This window comes from Pristiophorus japonicus, chromosome 15 (genome assembly GCF_044704955.1).
Source record: "Pristiophorus japonicus isolate sPriJap1 chromosome 15, sPriJap1.hap1, whole genome shotgun sequence".
NCBI classification, from domain to species: domain Eukaryota; kingdom Metazoa; phylum Chordata; class Chondrichthyes; family Pristiophoridae; genus Pristiophorus; species Pristiophorus japonicus.
In genome coordinates this window covers 161,735,341-161,755,472 of record NC_091991.1, presented here as the reverse complement: position 1 = coordinate 161,755,472, position 20,132 = coordinate 161,735,341, and the positions used below count along the sequence as shown (strand labels likewise).

The 20,132-nt window shown below is 41.4% G+C and overlaps 2 protein-coding genes across 3 annotated transcripts in view; one reads left to right on the top strand and one right to left on the bottom strand.

Moving 5' to 3' along the window:
- The window catches only part of brat1 (BRCA1-associated ATM activator 1), a 49,197-nt gene extending 30,353 nt beyond the window's left edge, over positions 1–18,844 (bottom strand). The window contains exons 1-11 of one of the 2 annotated variants that reach the window (XM_070901218.1): positions 18,639–18,844; positions 16,876–17,025; positions 15,258–15,412; positions 12,726–12,873; positions 11,284–11,701; positions 8,633–8,752; positions 5,344–5,438; positions 4,069–4,187; positions 3,558–3,744; positions 2,858–2,931; positions 2,487–2,592 (exon numbers count right to left, since the gene is read on the bottom strand). In XM_070901218.1, the coding sequence (XP_070757319.1) occupies positions 2,487–2,592; positions 2,858–2,931; positions 3,558–3,744; positions 4,069–4,187; positions 5,344–5,438; positions 8,633–8,752; positions 11,284–11,701; positions 12,726–12,873; positions 15,258–15,412; positions 16,876–17,002 (1,549 nt within the window). In that variant the 5' untranslated portion in view covers positions 17,003–17,025; positions 18,639–18,844. Of the gene's footprint in view, positions 1–2,486; positions 2,593–2,857; positions 2,932–3,557; positions 3,745–4,068; positions 4,188–5,343; positions 5,439–8,632; positions 8,753–11,283; positions 11,702–12,725; positions 12,874–15,257; positions 15,413–16,875; positions 17,103–18,638 lie in introns of those variants that run through there. The other variant, XM_070901219.1, reaches the window with a different exon arrangement.
- Positions 18,206–20,132, top strand: part of LOC139281628 (eukaryotic translation initiation factor 3 subunit B-like) — a 25,750-nt gene continuing 23,823 nt past the window's right edge. Inside the window, exon 1 of the mRNA XM_070901772.1 lies at positions 18,206–18,270. Within this exon, the coding sequence (XP_070757873.1) occupies positions 18,206–18,270 (65 nt within the window). The remainder of the gene's footprint in view (positions 18,271–20,132) is intronic.

Below are 20,132 nucleotides of genomic sequence, written 5' to 3'. Positions count from 1 at the left end.
GACTCTTCCCTTCCCTTCCTCGACTTCTCCGTCTCCATCTCTGGCGATAGACTTTCAACCAGTATCCACTATATGCCCACTGACTCCCGCAGCTACCTGGACTACACTTCCTCCCACCCCACATCCTGTAAGGACTCCATTCCATTCTCCCAGTTTCTCCGTCGCATCTACTCTGACAATGCCACTTTTCACACTAGTGCCTCTGACAGGTCGTCCTTTTTCCTCAACAGAGGATTCTCCTCCACCATGACCCTCAACCGTGTCTGTTCTATTTCCCGCACCTCTACTCTCACCCCACCAGCCTCCACATTCAAAGGATCATCCGCCGCCATTTCCACCACCTCCAGCGTGATCCCACCACCAATCACATCTTCCCCTCCCCCCTCAGTATTCCGAAGGAACCGCTCTCTCCGCGATGCTCTGGTCCATTCCGCAGTCACGCCCAGCACCCCCTCCCCTTCCCACAGCACCTTTCCGTGCAATTGCAGGAGATGCAACACCTGCCCTTTTACCTCCTCCCTTCCCACTATCCAGGGCCCCAAATATTCCTTCCACGTAAAACGATTTACTTGTACTTCTTTCAATTTAGTATACTGTATTCACTGCTCACGATGTGGTCTGCTCTACATTGGGGAGACCAAGTGTAGATTGGGTGACTGCTTTGCGGGGCACCTCCGTTCAGTCCGCAAGTGTGACCCTGAGCTTCCGGTCGCCTGTCGCTTTAATTCTCCACTCCATTCCCACTCGGACCTCTCTGCCCTCGGTCTCCTACACTATTCCAACGAAGCTCAACACAAACTCGAGGAACAGCACCTCATCTTTCATTTATGCATTTTACAGCCTTCTGGACTCAACATCGAGTTCAAAAATTTCAGAGCGTAACCGCTGCCGATCTTTGGCTCGCTTTCCTCCCCCCTCCCACCACCCCCGCCAAAGCCTGTTTCTTTCTTTCTTTTGGTCTCCTTGTCTCTAATGGCAGTTGGTCATTATCCCGCCATTCGTACCCTATCTTGACTAATGTTTTTCTAATTCCTGGCATTACCATTTGAATTTGGGCCATCATCCCTTTCGTCTCTCAACTCTCTCCTGTCTTCCAACCTATCACAGACCTTCCCTTTTGTTCTTTCTTCCTTTCCCCCTTTCAGTGCTTGTTAAGAATCGGTTCTTTCCGAACACTCTCCAGTTCTGACGAAGGGTCATCGACCTGAAACTTCCTCCCCACAGACACTGCCTGAACAGTGCAGGGTGGCCAAAAAATAAAAATGCACTTTCTAAGACGTGTAAAATTGCGATGGAAAACCATTTCTTTGTAAAATGTCAATTCAGCACTTGTATGCTGCTCTGAAGTAATGCATGGCAGAGATGCGGAGGCAGGTTCTGGATCCCAACACCCTCCAACAAACAAATTACATTGGTGATGCAGTTATATCACACTGCAAATATAATCTGCCATGAATTAGGAGGGAGAGCAAGAGGAATCTGATTTACTATATGTTTTTCAAATTGTACTTGCATTTGAGAACATTGCACTAGAATTTAGCCCCTTGTGTATACAGGTATTATGAAAACTACAAAAGGAAATAAATCTAATTCGCCAGAGTTATAATAAAGGCATGGCCATGTACTCAGATAAGCTTGGTCCGAATGTGTAGTGCGAAATATCGGACTTAAACACCAGTCTCTTTTCTATCCTTAATTTTTTTTTTAAATCAAATTTCTCCTCCCCGGTCCTGAAGTTGAATGTTGCTGGGATACCATTCCCCAGATGCCGGGAGCCCTTCCATGCCTTATTCAAGTAGCTATTCTTCAGGTGTGTCACCAGGCTATTTGACATCTACAGTTAAGCCTTACCCTCTCTTCACCCAATGTCCACACAAGCACTTTCTGACAGGGATCACTGTATTTTTATCAGGAACAAGAACCCGAGTCCAGGGACACGTGGGTCAATTTTAACATCTCAATTACTGCCCTGACTCTCATCAGTTAATTCAACACTAAGAATGAAATCTTGGACCTTCTGTCTGTACAGCTTAGTACTAAACCACACTGCGCATTTACCCACAAAGCAGTGGAGGAAGCAGTTAGTGCCATTTTACGAACTCAAGGCATTAAACCGGGTACAAAAAATATCACTAAGAATTCAGCTGAATAAAACTGAAAGAAATGATAGTACTTTTGTATTCTTACTGATGTTTTAAAATAAGTTTACTGTAAAACATTGAAAGATGGCCAAGTATAGGTAACTGATAGGCATATTCAGTAGGAGTCAACGCCAAGTGCATTTTGCTTTAATGTATAAATTAAAGTGTACAAATATAGTTAGTATTACGATCATGGTCTACAAATAAAACTCATAGGTTTAGTGTGTGGAAAATATGTTGTAGTTTGCTTTGGATTAAATTTTGAAATAAAGCTCATGTAGGATCAGCAAAAAAATTTTATATATATTGCGTAGAATATAGACACAGACGACACCGGTTTCCTACCTCCATGTAAAAACTCTTGCAACTTGGGTTCAAGCACATTAGAGTCTGCAGCTTCAGTACAACGTAACATCCAGTGAAGTAAAGCCTGGAGGGATTTCTTCAAAACCTAAATGTTACAAGTTTGATTAATTGCAAGAGCCTTTACATATGATACTTGATTCAAATATAAGTGATGCAAATTATACTTTGAACAGTCCATTGAATTTGAAGATTTGAACTAAGTCCTGTGACCTGTCCAGTTGCCTTTGTGCCCACAGTTACATGAAACTACTGTGGTACTTTTCCACCATGGATCAGGTGCATAAACTACAGAGAACTACACTGAAATATTATGAACAGGTATATTTTAAATAGAGAAAGATAATACTCACAGTACAGTCTGTATCTGGGCTTCTGATATAATCAAGGAGACTGCTCAATGCATTGTCTACTTCTTTGATCCCTTCTAAAGTTAAATATAAATAACTTCAACAAAAATTAAACCAGTTTCAATATTACAGGAATAAACATTTTTATAATTCAAAACTATATAGTGGCAAAGTTCAAAAACCCTGATGAGGGGGCTGCTATTACCTATGGAAGTATATCAAGGCAATAGCATCGGAGGACAGGAGGTAAAAAATAAAATATACTTTTTTAATATGAGTGCTACTCACCCCATACTAAACATGAGAAAATTCTACACTTTAAGCTATTAAGCTTCCGAGGCAAAATGTTACTTAATCTGGCACATAAACTGCACCAGTATAAAAGTTTGAATCACTGATGATGTTTATTTATTCAAGGATAAATATTCTTGACCTAAATAGAAATCCACGTCAATACTTTTATGAGTTTTCCTGCATGCAAAGCTACCACTCTGCTATCAAGGCTTATGTGGCAGTCCTTAGACCCTCAGAGATAAATGCATTTGTTTTGCTTGGTCAATCGGGCACGTTCCATAGTTTAAGTTCTGGAAGGCATAGTCTGGAAGAACTATGAGCAACTACAGGTCTTGAACCAGTCAGATATAGTTACATCAGAGACACAGAATACTTTAATGCTATATTATTACTTTGTTTTGTTTCATACCTGCCCATTGAGTGATTGCACCAAGAACATCCATTCCGGCTCTCTGAACTTTGACGCAGCCAATCAGATGTCTGCTTATATTGATACCAGCTGAAGTGGTGGGAACGGCAGTGCCAATGCACAGCTGTAGAACTGTAAGCACCGAGTTAGTCAAGGCTTGGTACGGCAACTCTATTTTCCGAGAGGGCTGAATAAGGCAAAGAAAGTCAACAATTTTAGCTTTATTTTACAAGATGCATGATAAAATTAATTTATATTTGGTCTCAATATATTTCCATTCTTAGAGTGGAGCACATGAAAGCTCCTCTAGAGGAAATGGGACATTTCAGCAGGTTAAGATAACCAATATCCATTGTTCATTAACTGCCCCAAGATGCAAGACCAAGGATAGAGTAAGATTTCCTTTGACACCCATAACATCTTTTATTTATTTTCCTGGTCACAATTCAGATTTCAGAGCTAACAGCAGTATAATTTCTAACAGTGCAACTCTTGATCCTTACCTACTCACCATTTGTAAGAATTCCCAGAGATGTGAAAGTGTCTGACAGAGCAAGTTGATACAAGCTGATTTTCTGGAAAGACGCTGCTCAATATCAGCTCTATAGTTTGAAGGTACATCCAGTAAGACTGTAGTAAAACATAAGGTACTTTCAGTATTAAAGAGCACAGCTTTTTTTTTGTTAAAACACAGATAATACTTAAAATGCAGTTATCGAGTACTGAGAAAATCAGCATTATTTTATAGTAAGCAATAGTGGTTTTACATTACAATCAGTAGGGGATAACTCAACGTTACATTTGGAAAGGCATAATTCAATGGAATAACTACAGCACTTAAAATTTAACAGAAAATGTTAGCTTCCTATTTGGATCCTCCCACAGAACTAGCTTCCCCCACAAACCCATATTCCTTCATTGATTGCTTCATCAGGACTCTGACCAGTTTCCTTCTGAATGATAAGAAAATAGATGGAAAGAGGAAACAAAAAACGTTCTGCTCATCAAGCCCGAACACAACCTGCCTCGAACCTGCCCACTACTGGTTTTAACGGGGGTGGGATGGGACGATCAATCTGCTCCCAGCAGGCGGATTGGCCGATGAAAGCTTTTAAGGAGGCTGCGTATCTCCATTTTAACATTCTTTCTATTTTTAACCAATGTTGGCTGGGTTTCCCTGGTCTTGGGAAACCCGGCAGATAAAAGGAAGTGCGAAGGGCTGGATCCTTAAAGTACGTGCACTGTGTGTGGTCCAGGAGGAGCAGGAGTGTTTCTTCCTGGCTCAACAAGCTATCCTGTAACCCCACCCTCGATCTCTCCAACCTCCCACCTCCATGAGCTCCGACCTCCTCAAACTCCCCCTCAACCCCCAACCCAGCACAACCATGATCTCTGAGCCTTGATCTCTAATCCCTTGACTTTAGCTTCCTTATTATTTCCATGTTTCAGTGATCTAAAACACGGGAACCATTTTTCTATCTTTCTCTGAATTCTTTCACTGTATCTTACAAATATTGCTAATATTATAATTAATAAATACTATTTTTGACCCAGAAAAGGTACAATTATAACATTGTCACACAATAAACAGAACAGATCATTCATCTGCCCATATCGTGGCACTTCACAACTCCTGCACGTCTTAAAAATGTTATCACTTCAAAACACCACATGGTGCTTCATGCACCAATATACCTGTATTCATTTTAAGATTGAAAATAAAATTCAGCACAGGCCGTATTAGCTAGGTTATTAGGATAGTTGGATAATCATATACACAATGTACCTGTATCCCCCTGGGGCTGCACAGAAGTCACGGTAATGATGTAATTCAGTGGTTGGAACACTGCTGTTACAGCCTGCATCCTCAGTGGCTGTGGACTACAACAAATACATATATTCAAAGGAATTGCTGAAACCAACAAATAAAGGCTCCAAATAGCTGTTGCCATCCAAGCATATGAAAAAAGACTCCAAATTGTCTAACAATGCTACAGATATGCTCAAATTCCATGGAATCTTGAAAAGCTGCTGGTGTTTACTGAACAAAAGCCATTCTTCGAAGTGGAATACATCTTTTTCACAACAATAGCCACAACATTGCAGCCCTTTAGGAGGCAATTTCCGTGATTCACACAGCATCTCAATTTAATTTTGTGCTACTGACCTACAACATTCTTCTGAAGGTGGGTTAGAACCAATTAAAGGGGTATTTTCCTAGTGGGATAATTTTGCGGCCACTTGGGCACAAAAAGATACCCTGATGGTCGGTGGGAGAAAGAATGATTGCTGCAATCTGGACAAGAATTCCTCCATTGGTGTTCAAATCAATCCTTAATTTTCATGACCACTCAAGACATTGTGATACCACCACATGTAAAGTGTAACCTTTATTCAAGCAGGACTCAACAACATTTACCTCTCACAAACACCCTTACTGTCCACATTAGGCATACATTTATTATAGCCATGTTCCCTCAAGAGATACCCCAACCTAGTGAGACAAGTGCAACTAGAGATGGGCACTAAATGCTGGTCTTGCCAGCAACACTCACATCCTGCGAATGAATAATAAAAAACACTGCCACAATCTCAATATGACCTTTTATCTTCCAGAATATATCGTACATATATACTTCTCGAAGTGATAGCAAATTTTGATTACACATGCTTTTGGGAGAGAGAATACCATGACATAGTGGATTTGTTGAGATTGCTAAAATAAAAAATCTGGGTTGGTTCTAAAATAATAATGTCCTCAGTGGAATAAATCACCTGCAAGGAGTGGAATCAGCCATCACTTGATAATGAAGGTTATTTATTAAGCCTTCTGAAAAATAATAATTTTATACATAAATATATATAAATAAGGGACACAATAAATTAACTTAAATTGTTTGCCAGAGGTAATTTAGATTGACGATATGCTTGAACAGCCTTCATAAAGAGAAAATATTCAATTTATTCTCCCAAGCTGAAATAAAATCCAGGTCGCTAAAGAACAATGTTCAAGCATACTGCACCGCTCGTTAATCTTATAAACTCAAGATTATTTCCATAAATCTCTTGTTCAAAATAAATTCAGATTCTCTTTAAATACAGGCTCAACGTGTGATGTCGGAAAAACTATATTGATGCAGAGCGGACTACAAGAACCAAAGTTCATATCTATCTATATAATCAAGAGCTTTGCATACAGCATGCATCACAAATTCAATGCAAAGTGTGGTATATTAAATATGCCCATACCATAAAAATAAAATCACGTCACTTTCCTGATCACATACATAGTGATTCACTCAAATATAGACATGTATGGAAAGCTACCCTTCAGGATATGTATCAATCATGAATGAGGAACCTGCACAATTCACTCACTCAATTTTGTTTCTAAAGGTCCCAATCTGGTAGCAGTAGAGACCACACAATGAACCAATAGCAATTTATTTATTCACAACAGCTTCAACCGCCATCTTGTTTTCTGACCCACCTGAATGAATAAAGTTGAATTAAATAATTCTGGGGAGAAAGAACAGTAAGCTCACCCATTAGGCCACGGATTATTTATTAAAAATGCCTCCAAAAAGTTTTCCCCAAACATATCTGCTCTTTTCAGGAACCTGAGACTTGAGCTCGGCTGCATTTCCCAACTTCCATCATGTACCTGGATCTTGCCTGTATAAAGATGCTCAACCGAGTAACAGATTCTCAAAATGCACAGGCATCACTCTGTGCATGTCACGCTGATGGATTACAATTCCCAACATTCAAAAGTATCACTGTGCACATAACTCTGACGCACCAAAACTCACAGATGCAGCTTATAGTAGGCGTCTTCCACTGAGTAAAAGACTTGCATTTATATAGCATCTTTCATGACCACTGGATATCTCAAAGCAGCCAATGAACTACTTTTGGAGTGTAGTCACTGTTCTAATGTAGGAAACAGTGCATCATACTGAACAGAAAGGATGGGAGCTTACGTACAGGAAGTCTTGGCATACACTATAATTTGTCGGTCTTGCTGTCAATCATCAAAACAAATTCTGGTGCTTTTTAAAGAAACAACTCAATTTTCTCTCTCCACAGATGCTGCCTGACCTGCTGAGTATTTCCAGCGTTTTCTGTTTTTTTAAACTCAATTTTCCTCTTGGACATATTCTGCCCAGATATAACCTTCTGATTGGAAATCAGATCAAGGAGAAACAACTGCTCTCAGAACAGCTTCAATCACATTTTGTCTTATCTCTAATGCTCCAAAAAAGGTAAGCCCCTACTTAGAGTACAATTCTCTTGAGTACAGTGGTTGAACATTTTCAGTACTCTCTTCCCTGCCCTTCCCACCCACTTTCTACTCCAATTCAGAATGAAACTAGTGACATCAAAATCATGCCTTGCACTAGAATTCCTTTTCATTTAATTTCTCCTACCTTCCACCCTATCACAGACCTTCCCTTTTGTTCTTTCCTCTTCTCCCCTCTTTCCCTGCCCCTGCACATGCTTAAAGCCTGTTACATCTCAAACTTTTTCCAGTTCTGATGAAAGGTTATCACCCTGAAACGTTAAGATGCTGAGTATTTCCAGCATTTTCTGTTTTTACTTCAGCAGTATTTTACTTTGATATACATTTCAATAATTTTCTCAGAAATCAAAACCTCAGCCCAGAAACAATAGAGTTTGTGGAAAAGTCCAACTGGTAACATTTTATTTTTTCATGACATGTTTATTGATATTTTACATCCCTTCTACTGTCCTGGGGACAGTGTTCCTCAATATTAATGGTTTTAAGAAGAATCCATTATTATAATCTAATATTCTCAAAGAACCATATTAACATATACTGGCTGCAGTTTTTTTTTTAAAAAAAAGCAAAAGCATCACAGTTTAAGTTGACAATGCACCCAATGAGCAAGTAATTTTTCACCCTGGGTACAGGGCTCAAGAAGGGAATGTTGGCCTATATGTTGCAGAACTATGCAAGTGTTCATATGGTATTTTCACTAATCAAGTACATAACCTATTTCTTCTACAGTAATATATATTTGTAACAGAGGTAAATGTTCAGACTTCCATACCAGTTCTGGAGCTTTAGGATCCCTGAAGCTAGTGTCAATGCTTCAGCCTGATTGAGTGACCTCAATAAGAGACCTAGTAAATCCCAGATTTTAGCCTCCGATACGTCACATGGAATTATTCTGTAGGATAAAATGAAAACAATCCTTTTTCACTCCGTACAGTTTTAAAACAAAAAAAAGAAAAATCACACATAACGCCAAAAAGTTCTTCAACCAATCACAGTTTCATAGATATTTGTCCCTTCTACTTTCCCACATTACAATAGTGCCTACACTTCAAAAGTACTTCAGTAGTTGTAAAGTGTTTTGAGATGTCCGGTGGTCGTGAAAGGCGCTATATAAATGCAAGTCTTTGTTTCTTTCTTTCTACTAATTCATACCTACGCTATATATAAGGGTAACACAATAAGCAACCGAAGGCATGGCTACCAATGGCTGGGCGATTAAAATCAACGATGCTCAAGAGGTCAGAATTAGAGGAGCGCAGATATCTCGGGGAGTTGTGGGGCTGGTGATTACAGGAGATAGGGAGGGGCGAGGCCATGGAGGGTTTTGAAAACAAGGAACTATCTTAGAACCATAGAATGGTTAAAGCACAGTAGGAGGCCATTTGTCCCATCAAGCCCATGTCGGCTCTCTGCAAGAGCACTTCAGCCAGCCTCACTCCCCCGCCCTTTCCCCATAGCTCTGCAAATGTTTTTCCTTCAGGTACTTATCCAATTATCTTTTGAAAGCCACGATTGAACCTGCCCTCCATCACCCTTTCAGGCAGTGCATTCCAGATATTAACTACTTGCTGTGTAAAAATGTTTTTTCTCCTGTCGCCTTTGGTTCTTCTGCCAATCACCTTAAATCTGTGTCCTCTGGTTCATGATCCTTCCGTAATGGGAACAGTTTCTCCCTATCTACTCTGTCCAGATTCCTCATGATTTTGAGCACCTCTATCAAATCTCCTCTCAACCTTCTCTGCTCTAAGGAGAACAACCCCAGCTTCTCCAGTCTAGCCACATAACTGAAGTCCCTCAAGCCTGGAACCATGCTTGTAAATCTCTTCTGCACCTTCTCTAAGGCCTTCACATCCTTCCTAAAGTGCGGTGTCCAAAATTGGACACAATACCGCAGCTGAGAATGAGAATTTGAAAATTGAGGCGTTGCTGGACCGGGAGCCAATGTTGGTCAGCAGGTACTTTCTTTCTACTTCCCCCTCAGTATATATGCCATTATCCCTGATCAGGATCATGGGACCATCCAAGCTGCAGCCATCTCCAGGGACATTGCCAATGCCAATTGTCAGGGGTAGGAAGTCTGACTAGCCAGTTTTCTACCTCCCATGGATCACATAATTGACAATGACAAAACATCATCTCAAGACATAAGAATATAAATCCCATTGCAAATAAGCAGCAATACTTTGAAACTGATTAGCAAAACTAAACATTTGGGAAGTCAATATTGTGGAGCTAAACTCCACTCACTTTGTATTCTGGAAAGGTGATGGTGAATTAATAGAATTATATATAATAGGATTTTAATTTGTACAGGTATTAACCAATTTTCTCTTTGTTTATTATTTTACTTAGGCTGCTCCCATCGTTTGTATGCATCCTCCTCTTGCCATCAATTGTTAGAATGCTAAAAAAAAAACTTGCATTTATATAGCATCTTTCACGATCTCAGGATGTCCCAAAGTGCTTTACAGCCAATGAAGTACTTTTGAAGTGTAGTCACTATTGTAATATAGGAAATGCAGCAGCCAATTTCTGCACAGCAAGCTCCTACAAACAGCAATGTGATAATGACTAGATAATCTGTTTTTGTTATGTTGAATGAGCATAAATATAAAACAGTATAAATACTGGCGAGGACTCTGGGGATAACACCCCTGCTCTTCTTCAAAATAGTGCATTGGGATTTTTTACATCCACCTGAGAGAGCAGTTGAGGGCTCGGTTTAATGTCTCATCTGAAAGACGGCACCTCCGACAGTGCAGCACTCCCGCAGTACTGCACTGGAGTGTTAGCCTAGATTTTTGTGCTCAAGTCTCTGGAGTGAGGCTTGAATCCACAACCTTCAGACTCAGAGGCGAGAGTGCTACTACTGAGCCAATGCTATTGATCAAAGTGCCCATTCCAGCTCGATCAACAAGCAGAGAGACGACTATTACTTGCACTCTCAAATGTACTCACAGCGCATTCCCTTGGGTTGATCTATAAAATACCGTAGTTAGAACAGTTGAAGATACTTAACTCTGTGTTGTGTCCTTTTGAGCAACTCTCTCAACTACTTGGAGAATGTGTTTTACTTCTCGGGCTTTAGAATTGCAATCTCACACAGGAACACTGAATGTGATGCAAGTACCTCTAAGTGGTATCACATGATACAAGTGACAATGTTGCTTTATATTTTGTCAAGGAAATGCACTTAGTGGGCAAGAGAGCTGTAGTCAGTTTATCTTCTAGAATAAGACGGTCACTTCCATAAGCTTCCCACCTAAAAATAACCAACCAGAAAATAATAAATTCATCACTTAATAGATTGCCAGAACATGCAGGTACTTGAAACTGCCATATTGATGTGAAGCAAAGTACTTAATCACAATGTCACCAGATTGATTCTTGATGGCAAATAACATTAAATAGATCTACTCTTACCTGGATACATTCAAGAAAAGCTCTGCCAAGGGTTGACCAATTCCAGTCAGATCACCCTTTAAAAGTAACTCTGCACTTCCTTCTATCTTCGGCCACAATGATACTATGGCAACCGGATGGCTGCTTCCAGAAACCTTGGATAGGAGTTTGAGAGCCTGTTGGACGTTGGAAGTGAGATCAGACCTCAGGAAATCTTCAATGTGTCCAATAATTGCACAGACACAATCTGACCAATCAGCAGAATGCAAAGCGGTAACTGTACCAATTGTGTCCGTTAATCGAATTTTGCTATTTCCCAAAGTAGCAAGTTCAGAACATCGTAAAGAGAAAGACAAAATGTTTGCTAAGAGTTGACTAGCTGTTGAGGCCACAAATATACTTGGGTCCTTTTGAAGCCGTATAATCTTATCAATGCAATCTGTTAGCAAAGGGAGAAAGAAAATGGAACCTTTTGTTGAAACTATAAACAGGACAATACTGCAATTTTTTTGACAAAGTAGAAATACAAACAAAATGTTTAAAGGGATTGATCATTTTTACACAAAGACCATTTCTGAGTAACATCTCACTGGTATTGATGGCTTTTAGTGGAAATGGAATGGGTCAGGGTTAATGATGTATTTGCCGAACAGTGATGCCGTTGGAGGCATTCCCAAATTCAGAAACAGCACTAGAAGGCAACTGAGGCAGGCACCAAGATCAACATAAAGCAGTGGTCTTGTCAAGTAATTTGAAGCAGAGGTGCCAATACAGTCACCACTTTTTCTTAGTTGTAGTTAGGCAAGTGTGCTGTACATTCATACAGGAGAGGAATACAATTTCCTTTTGCCATGATATATGGACCTTCTCCAACCTTCAAGGAAAATCCTACAACCAGAAATGAAAGTTGTAATGTGGTACTTTCATGTTACCGCACATGCACAAGCTGTTAATCTACTGCCACCAATGACATGGAATCTGTTGCACGATTTAAATGGGGCAATTTCAACAGAACCAGCAACTAAGGCTTTATAGAAGTACTTTTAAAAATCAGTTCTGTGAGATAAATATGAACAGGTCTAATCCAAACTTTAAAAACTATTGGCAAAAGCAAATCATTAGTGAACATTTAGAAACAGTTAATGTAACTCCCTGATATAAGACAAGTTCACAATCTAAGTGACAAGCACAGAAGGCTTTAGGTGAGTAGAAATATGCAGTGAAACCCTCCTCAATTTCTAATATACAAAATGGTAGACGAACACAAGGAGTTACTACTCCAAACATCTTTCCTGGTAGTTTTAGAATTTCACTATCATCTGTGCATTCATCTGAAATTTTTCAGGAATCTCAATGGATACTTACAACAGAAAATGTACGTATACTTTAGCATACTGACTTTCACATGGCAAAAGACATATTTGCCTACAAACCAGGATTTATAAGAGAGATTAAGTGATTACCGTATTTAAAGAGAAATGGAATCAAAGCCTCATGCTGCAGCATATTTTGAATCCCCAAGAGCCATCCACATCGTACAGTTGCTTCCTCCCATGCTTCTGTCCCAAGGTTTGCAGCATTCCCAAACAGGCTGCTCATAATCCCATCATCCTGGAATAACATAAAAACATTAGAAATAGGAGCAGGAATAGGCCACAAGGCCCCTCGAGCCTGCTCCACCATTCAATATCATGGCTGATCTGATCTTGGCCTCAACTCCACTTCCTCACCCACTCCCCATAACCCTCGACTCCCTTATAGTTCAAGAATCTGTCCATCTCAGCTTTGAATATATTCAATGACTCAGCTTCCACAGTTCTCTGGGGTAGAGAATTCCAAAGATTCATGGCCCTCAGAAGAAATTCCTCCTCATTTCCGTCTTAAATGGGCAACCCCTTATTCTGAAACTATGCCCCCTTGTTCTAGATTCCCCCATGAGGGGAAATATTCTCTCAGCATCTATCCTGTCAAGCCCCCTCAGAAACTTATATGTTTCAATAAGATCACCATAAGAGTACAGGCCCAACCTTTCTTCGTAAGACAACCCCTTCATCCCAGGAATCAACCTAGTGAACCCTCTCCAAACTGCAAGTGTATCCCTCCTTAAATAAAGAGACCAAAACTGTACGCAGTACTCTAGGTGTGGTCTCACCAACGCCCTGTACAGTTGTAGCAGGACTTCCCTACTTTTATACTCCATCCGCCTTGCAATAAAGGCCAACATTCCATTTGTCTTCCTAATTACTTGCTGTACCTGCATGTGAATTTTGTGTTCCATGTACAAGGACACCCAGATCCCTCTGTACTGCAAAATTCTGTAGTCTCTCTCCATTTCAATAATATTTTGCTTTTCTATTCTTCCTACCAAAGTGGATAACCTCATACATTATACTTTATCTGCCAAATTTTTGCCCACTCTCACAACTTGGCTTTCCCACCTATCTTTGTATCTTCAGCAAATTTGGCTACAATACACTTGGTCCCTTCATCCAAGTCATTAATTTAGATTGTAAATAGTAAAAGTATAACAGCAGCACTGAAATTGTAGCATTGCTTTTAACAAGTAAACTACAATCAAAAATCAGTTATTCCATAAACCACCACCCCCATCCTGTTTGGATTTTACAAATTCAAAAAATGGTTTCACCACAAACACACACCAAGATAATATAATTATAATTAAACACTAGTACCACCATGTCACCTTATGGACTTTACTAAATCACTTCCTAATCCTGTAGGCTTTCTGAATACAACATCCCTTCCTTCCCCACCACGGTCAAAAGAAACGGCATAGTACAAGTTACTCAAGATGGAGAGAATACTATTCAAATGTGGCTTCCTTTAATTTAATGTTAATACAAAGTAGAAAATCTGGTGAACACAGCGAAAGTAGGTGCTACTTTAGAGAAAACTATCTCAACTTGTGGCTTTAGTCATGTTTAAAAAAAACTCAACAAGCCATTGATGTAAATTACTGTCCAGTTCATGGCATGCTGAATTACCAATCTGCTGTGCCATCATACAACAACAACAACTTGTATTTATATAGCATCTTTAATGTAGTAAAACGTTCTACGGTGTTTTACAGGAGCATTATCAAACAAAGTTGGACACCAAGCCACATAGGGAAATATTAGAATAGATGACCGACCAAAAGCTTGATCGAGGAGGTAGGTTTTAAGGAGCGTCTTAAAGGAAGAAAGGCGGAGAGGTTTCGGGAGGGAATTCCTAAGCTTGGGGCTATGGCAGCTGAAGGCACGGCTGGCAATGGTGGAGCAATTTAGATCAGGGATGCGCAAGAGACCAGAATTGGTGGAGCGCAGATATCCTTGGTGGGTTGTAGGGCTGGAGGAGGTTACAGAGATAGGGAGGGGCGAGGCCATGGAGAGATTTGAAAACAAGAATGAGAATGTTAAAATCGAGGCGTTGCTTAATCAGGAGCCAATGTAGGTCAGTGAGCACAAGGATGATGGGTGAATGGGACTTGGTGTGTGTTAGGACACAGCAGGGCAGATAGCTCTAAACATAAAGCACATCAATATAAAAGTTATGTGAGTGTTCATTACACTTTAAAATGTCCAAAGTATAAAACAGAAAAAGAATAAAGCAGGTAATCCTGGAAATACATAGCAGGTCTGTCAGTATGTGAAAAGGGGGGGGATGAAAGTTAATGTTTAAGATGCACTCCTTTTGCCAGAAAAGGTCTACACCCAAAATGTTATTCTGTTTTTTCTCTTTTCAGATGCTGATACATCTGATATGTATTGCAGGAATTTGTCTTTTTTTATTTTGGATTTTCAGCAATTTCTTATCGATTTTTTTCTTTTCATTTGGACAGAAAGACATTTGTTTCTGCCCATAATATTTTAATTATGGAACTGTGAATCACTACAGCTATAATTTAACAGTCATATTTGATCATCACAAGTGAGCAATTCTTCACCAAATAAAATTAAAGCTTGAAAATGAACTCTTTTCTAATTACTTCTTACCTCCAACTTATGGAAATATTCTTCTGAGGCTGCAAATAGTCCAGTCAGCCTCATAATGAAGGACAGGACGCTTGGATTAAGGTTCCTCTGCTTGGACACATTTACAATTATATTTGTCAGACATGGATTCTTCTGCAGAATATATAGTTCTGTTTCTGAAAGGACCCCAGAAAAGAAAAAACAAAAGTAAGTAAAATCTTATACAGATTTAATGTCTAATTTTTATCACTACAGTTTATAATGTACTTTTTTTATTTACTGCTTGTGCCAATTTTTCCCCTCCCCTCCTGAAGGCACTGACTAACTCCTTGCAAATGTTCAGTCTCAAGGAGACTGATTGCTCTCTGGCATAGTGCCTAGGTAGTCTTTGTTCATGTTCACAAGACAGTGTCAGCTTGCTATTTAATCACTGGTGCATCTTAGCCAAGACTAATTCTGTGCGCACACAGCATCCACAATTGTACGTTCCAGCAGGGAATCATTGGATAATGATCAGGAGTCAGAACTCTCTCCAGTTTCCTTCTTCCCAACTCTTATCTGCTGAGACCAGTTTTAACATTACTCTTGCTGCGATCAGATGACTCAGCACAGACCGCAGATCGAGCTCAAGAGGTACTCTTATACCTTAGCTACTCTACCTTAAATTAGTTGTGCCAACAGGGGGGGTATTCCATCTGTTTGATGGTGAAGTGGCAATTTATTATGCCATGGATATGATGACATATTGGTGCTTAAGGTCCACTCCAGGGACTTGAGCACAAAACTCTCGGCTGACATTCCAGCGCAGTGCTGCACTGTCGGAGGTGCCATCTTTCAGCTGAGACATTAAACCGAGGCCCCGTCTGCTCTCAGGTGGATATAAAAGATCATATAGCACTATTTCAAAAAAGAGCAGGGGAGTTACCCCGGTGTCCTGGCCAATATTTATCCCTCAATCAAAATACAAACAGATTATCTGGCAATTATCACAGTGCTGTTTGTGGGAGCTTGCTGTGTGCAAATTGCCTGCCGCGTTTCCTAAATTACAACAGTGACTACACTCCAGAAGTACTTCATCGGCTGTAAAGCGCTTTGAGAAGTCTGGTGGTCGTGAAAGGTACTATATAAATGCAAGTCTTTCTTTTTTTTTTATATGTTCCGAAGATAACCAAAAATAGCGCAACCAGGCTCTTGGGGGCAGATGAATGAGAATGGCAGATGAAACTGTAAATCAAACTTAGATCACATTGCCAGGAGACCAAATATGTTGGTTAGCAAGATTCTTGCCTGTGGCAATAATATCCTGATTACCAATTCAGAATTATATATGTCTTACTTGACAAGCAGATCTTAGAAACCATCTTTCACTAGAAATAATCAGATGTTGCATTAATTTGCAATGTTAACCCAGTTCTTATTAGGTGCATGCTTATTGCAGTGCACAATTTGGAAGACGTACTGAGAAATGTTGCTGCAGCGGAATAGATGACAATAGTATAAAAGTACAAACTGCAACATTCTCCAGGACCAATTCACCGTGATATGTGCAAAAAATGCATTAAAATTATACAAATCAAATTTATTTCATACCCTATGCACGTTGAGTTAATCATGTTAAACAAAGTGATTATACAGTTACCGTTTCCTGTTATTGCCTGGAAACAATCAAGCAGTTTCTCCAAACAAGTATCATCAACAACTGATTGCCTGGTGTCTCCTAACACTGCACAAACCCGGGGCAGCAGCTCCACATACTCGCTTTCCATTCTCCAACTGTGTGACAAATTCTCTGGGGCAAAAAACAAAATTGTAAATATATGTTCTTTTGTTCCCGATGGTATACAAATATACTATGTGCCTACCCAAGAATGGCACTAACAGGGTGTGCAACTTTGAATATGGCACAATTGTTAGCTAGTATCTACTTGGCATATAACACCACAGAAAATTAGTCACAAGCTCCAAAAAGTTAATATTCAAAAACAATGCACCAAGTACAATTTATTGATTTTTAGTTCCATCTGCAGAATAGTAAATTATTTATTTATTTTTAATGGTTATCATGATTTCTTCATGCCTACTTTGCCGAATACCAAAGTAAATATTTATTCCAGACATTCAGTAAGTTCAATTTCAACTCTTGGTTACTTTTTAAAAGTGGTATTGTCTACGTTTTCTTTTCTACCCAATATCAGTTCAACAACTTGTATTCATTATTCAGTTGCAAATAAAATGTATAATGTACAGTGAGTACTATTCATGGAGAACATTTAAGAATCAAATATATCTGCAGCCAAATGTAAAACATCTATAGATATTTTGTTTCAAGGCGAGACCAAGGCTACGAGTGCCAATTAAATGTGATAAATGCAAGCATTGTTAGAATTTTTTTAACTGCATATCAGTTTGGCAGGAAAGATAATTTTAAAAAAAATTTCATGGCATTCAAATGGGTACAATGTATATAGCACAGACATAATGAAAACACATAGCAATGCATTAAATTATTTTTTCTAGTGTAAACAAAGCATCTTCATGTACTTCTCATGTTGAACAGGTAAACAATGAGAAGCAAGAGGGAGGAGACTTTGGAGTTCAGAACAGAGACCAAAATCCCAGTCAAAGAGATAGATTTTATGGAGGATTTTGAAGGCATTGCGGGAGATAGCAAGGTGAATTGCTTTTAGCAGAGAATTTTAGAGGATAAAAATACAATGACAGAATGTGGAACTGTAATCCAGAGTCAGAGGAACAGAGGGTGCAGGCCCCAGCACATCTCTGGAAGATGGGGTGGAATGAGGCCATGCAAAAATTTGAAGAGGATAAACATTAATACGCTGAGGGTCAGAGAGTTACTAAAGCTCGGGAAGGACAGCGGTGTTGAATGCACAGGAGAGGATACAAGCTGTAAAGTTCTTCATTAATTCAAACTTGGAAAGGTGAAGGCAGCAAGGTTAGCAAAACGAGCGATGGAGAAGTCAATGCAGGAGGAGATGAGGGTACAGAATAAGGTTGCAGCAGGGGTGTGGGTGAGGTCAGGGTGCAAGTTGCCAATATTTTGGAGAAGAAAGAATGTGGTTTTGCAATGGGCCAGATGTGGGGTGAGGCTCAGCTAAGGGTCAAATAGAATGTCAAAGTTATGCAGCACCAGATTTAGCCCATGCACAGATATGGGGACGGTATCAATGTCATGTTTTTGTCTCATAATACTCCTGTGAAGCGCTTTGGGACTTTTCACTACATTAAAAGGTGCTCTATAAATACAAGTTGTTGCTGGTAATTGTAAGACTTCCATTGTTTCGGGGTACCTTTGTTCCAAATATGCAAAAATGTTTTATTACATATTTAAATGAAACATTACTAAATAGGTCAGACCCTGTAAAACAAGTATTATTCAATTACCATTTTGTAAAATACAAAAGAGAGAGAGAGACGTAAACTAGGTGCCATAAATACAAGATAGTCACAAATAAATCCAGACAGGGAATTCGGGAGCAAGTTCTTTTATCCAGAGAGTGGTGAGAATGTGGAACCAGCACAGATGCATTTAAGGGGAAGCTAAACACATGAGGGAGAAAGGAATGGAAGGATAGGTGGATGGGGTTAGATGAAGGAGAAGGAGGAGGAGGAGGAGGAGGAGGAGGAGGAGGAGGAGGAGGAGGAGGAGGAGGAGGCGGCGGCTTGTGTGGAGCATTAAGACCTGGCATGGAACAACAGGGCCGAATGGCCTGGTTCTGTGCTGTACATTTTATATAACAAAAACCAAATGACTAGGTGAGGCAAGATTAAGCTCTGCAGATGTTGTCATGCGATGTCCACACACACACAACCACCCCACCCCCACACACACCCACACCCCCCCCACACACACCCCCCCCCCCACACACACCCACACCCCCCCACACACACACCCCCCCCCCCCCCCACACACACACACCCCCCACACACACCCCCCCCCCCCCACACACACACCCCCCCCCCCCACACACACACACACACCCCCCCCACACACCCCCCCCCCCACACACACACACACCCCCCCCACACACACACACACCCCCGCCACCCCCACACACACACACCCACTCCACCCCCCCCACACACACACACCCACTCCACCCCCCCCCACACACACACACCCCCACTCCACCCCCCCCCACACACACCCCCACTCCAGCCCCCCCCCACACACACCCCCACTCCACCCCCCCCACACACACCCCCACTCCACCCCCCCCACTCCACCCCCCCCCACACACCCCCACTCCCTCCACCGCCCCCCCCCCCCACACACCACCTCCACCTCCACCTCCCCACACACGCACCACTCACCCCACCCACACACACCCCCACTCCACCCCACCCCACACACACACACCCACTCCACCCCCCCCACACACACACCCCCACTCCACCCCCCCCACACACACACCCCCACTCCACCCCCCCCACACACACACCCCCACTCCACCCCCCCCACACACACATCCCCACTCCACCCCCCACTCCACCACCACCCCCCCCCCACTCCACCACCACCCCCCCCCCACACACACACACACATCCCCACTCCACCACAACCCCCCCACACATTCCCACTCCACCCCCCCCCCCACACACACATCCCCACTCCACCCCCCCCACACACACACATCCACAGCCCCCCACACACACATCCACACCCCCCCACACACACATCCACACTCCCCACACCCCCCCACACACACATCCACACTCCACACCCCCCCCACACACACACACACACACTCCCTCCCCCACACACACACACATCCCCACTCCCCACACACACACATCCCCACTCCACCCCCCCCCCCCACACACACACACACCTACTCCACCCCACCCCACTCCACCCCACCCACACCCCCCCCACAC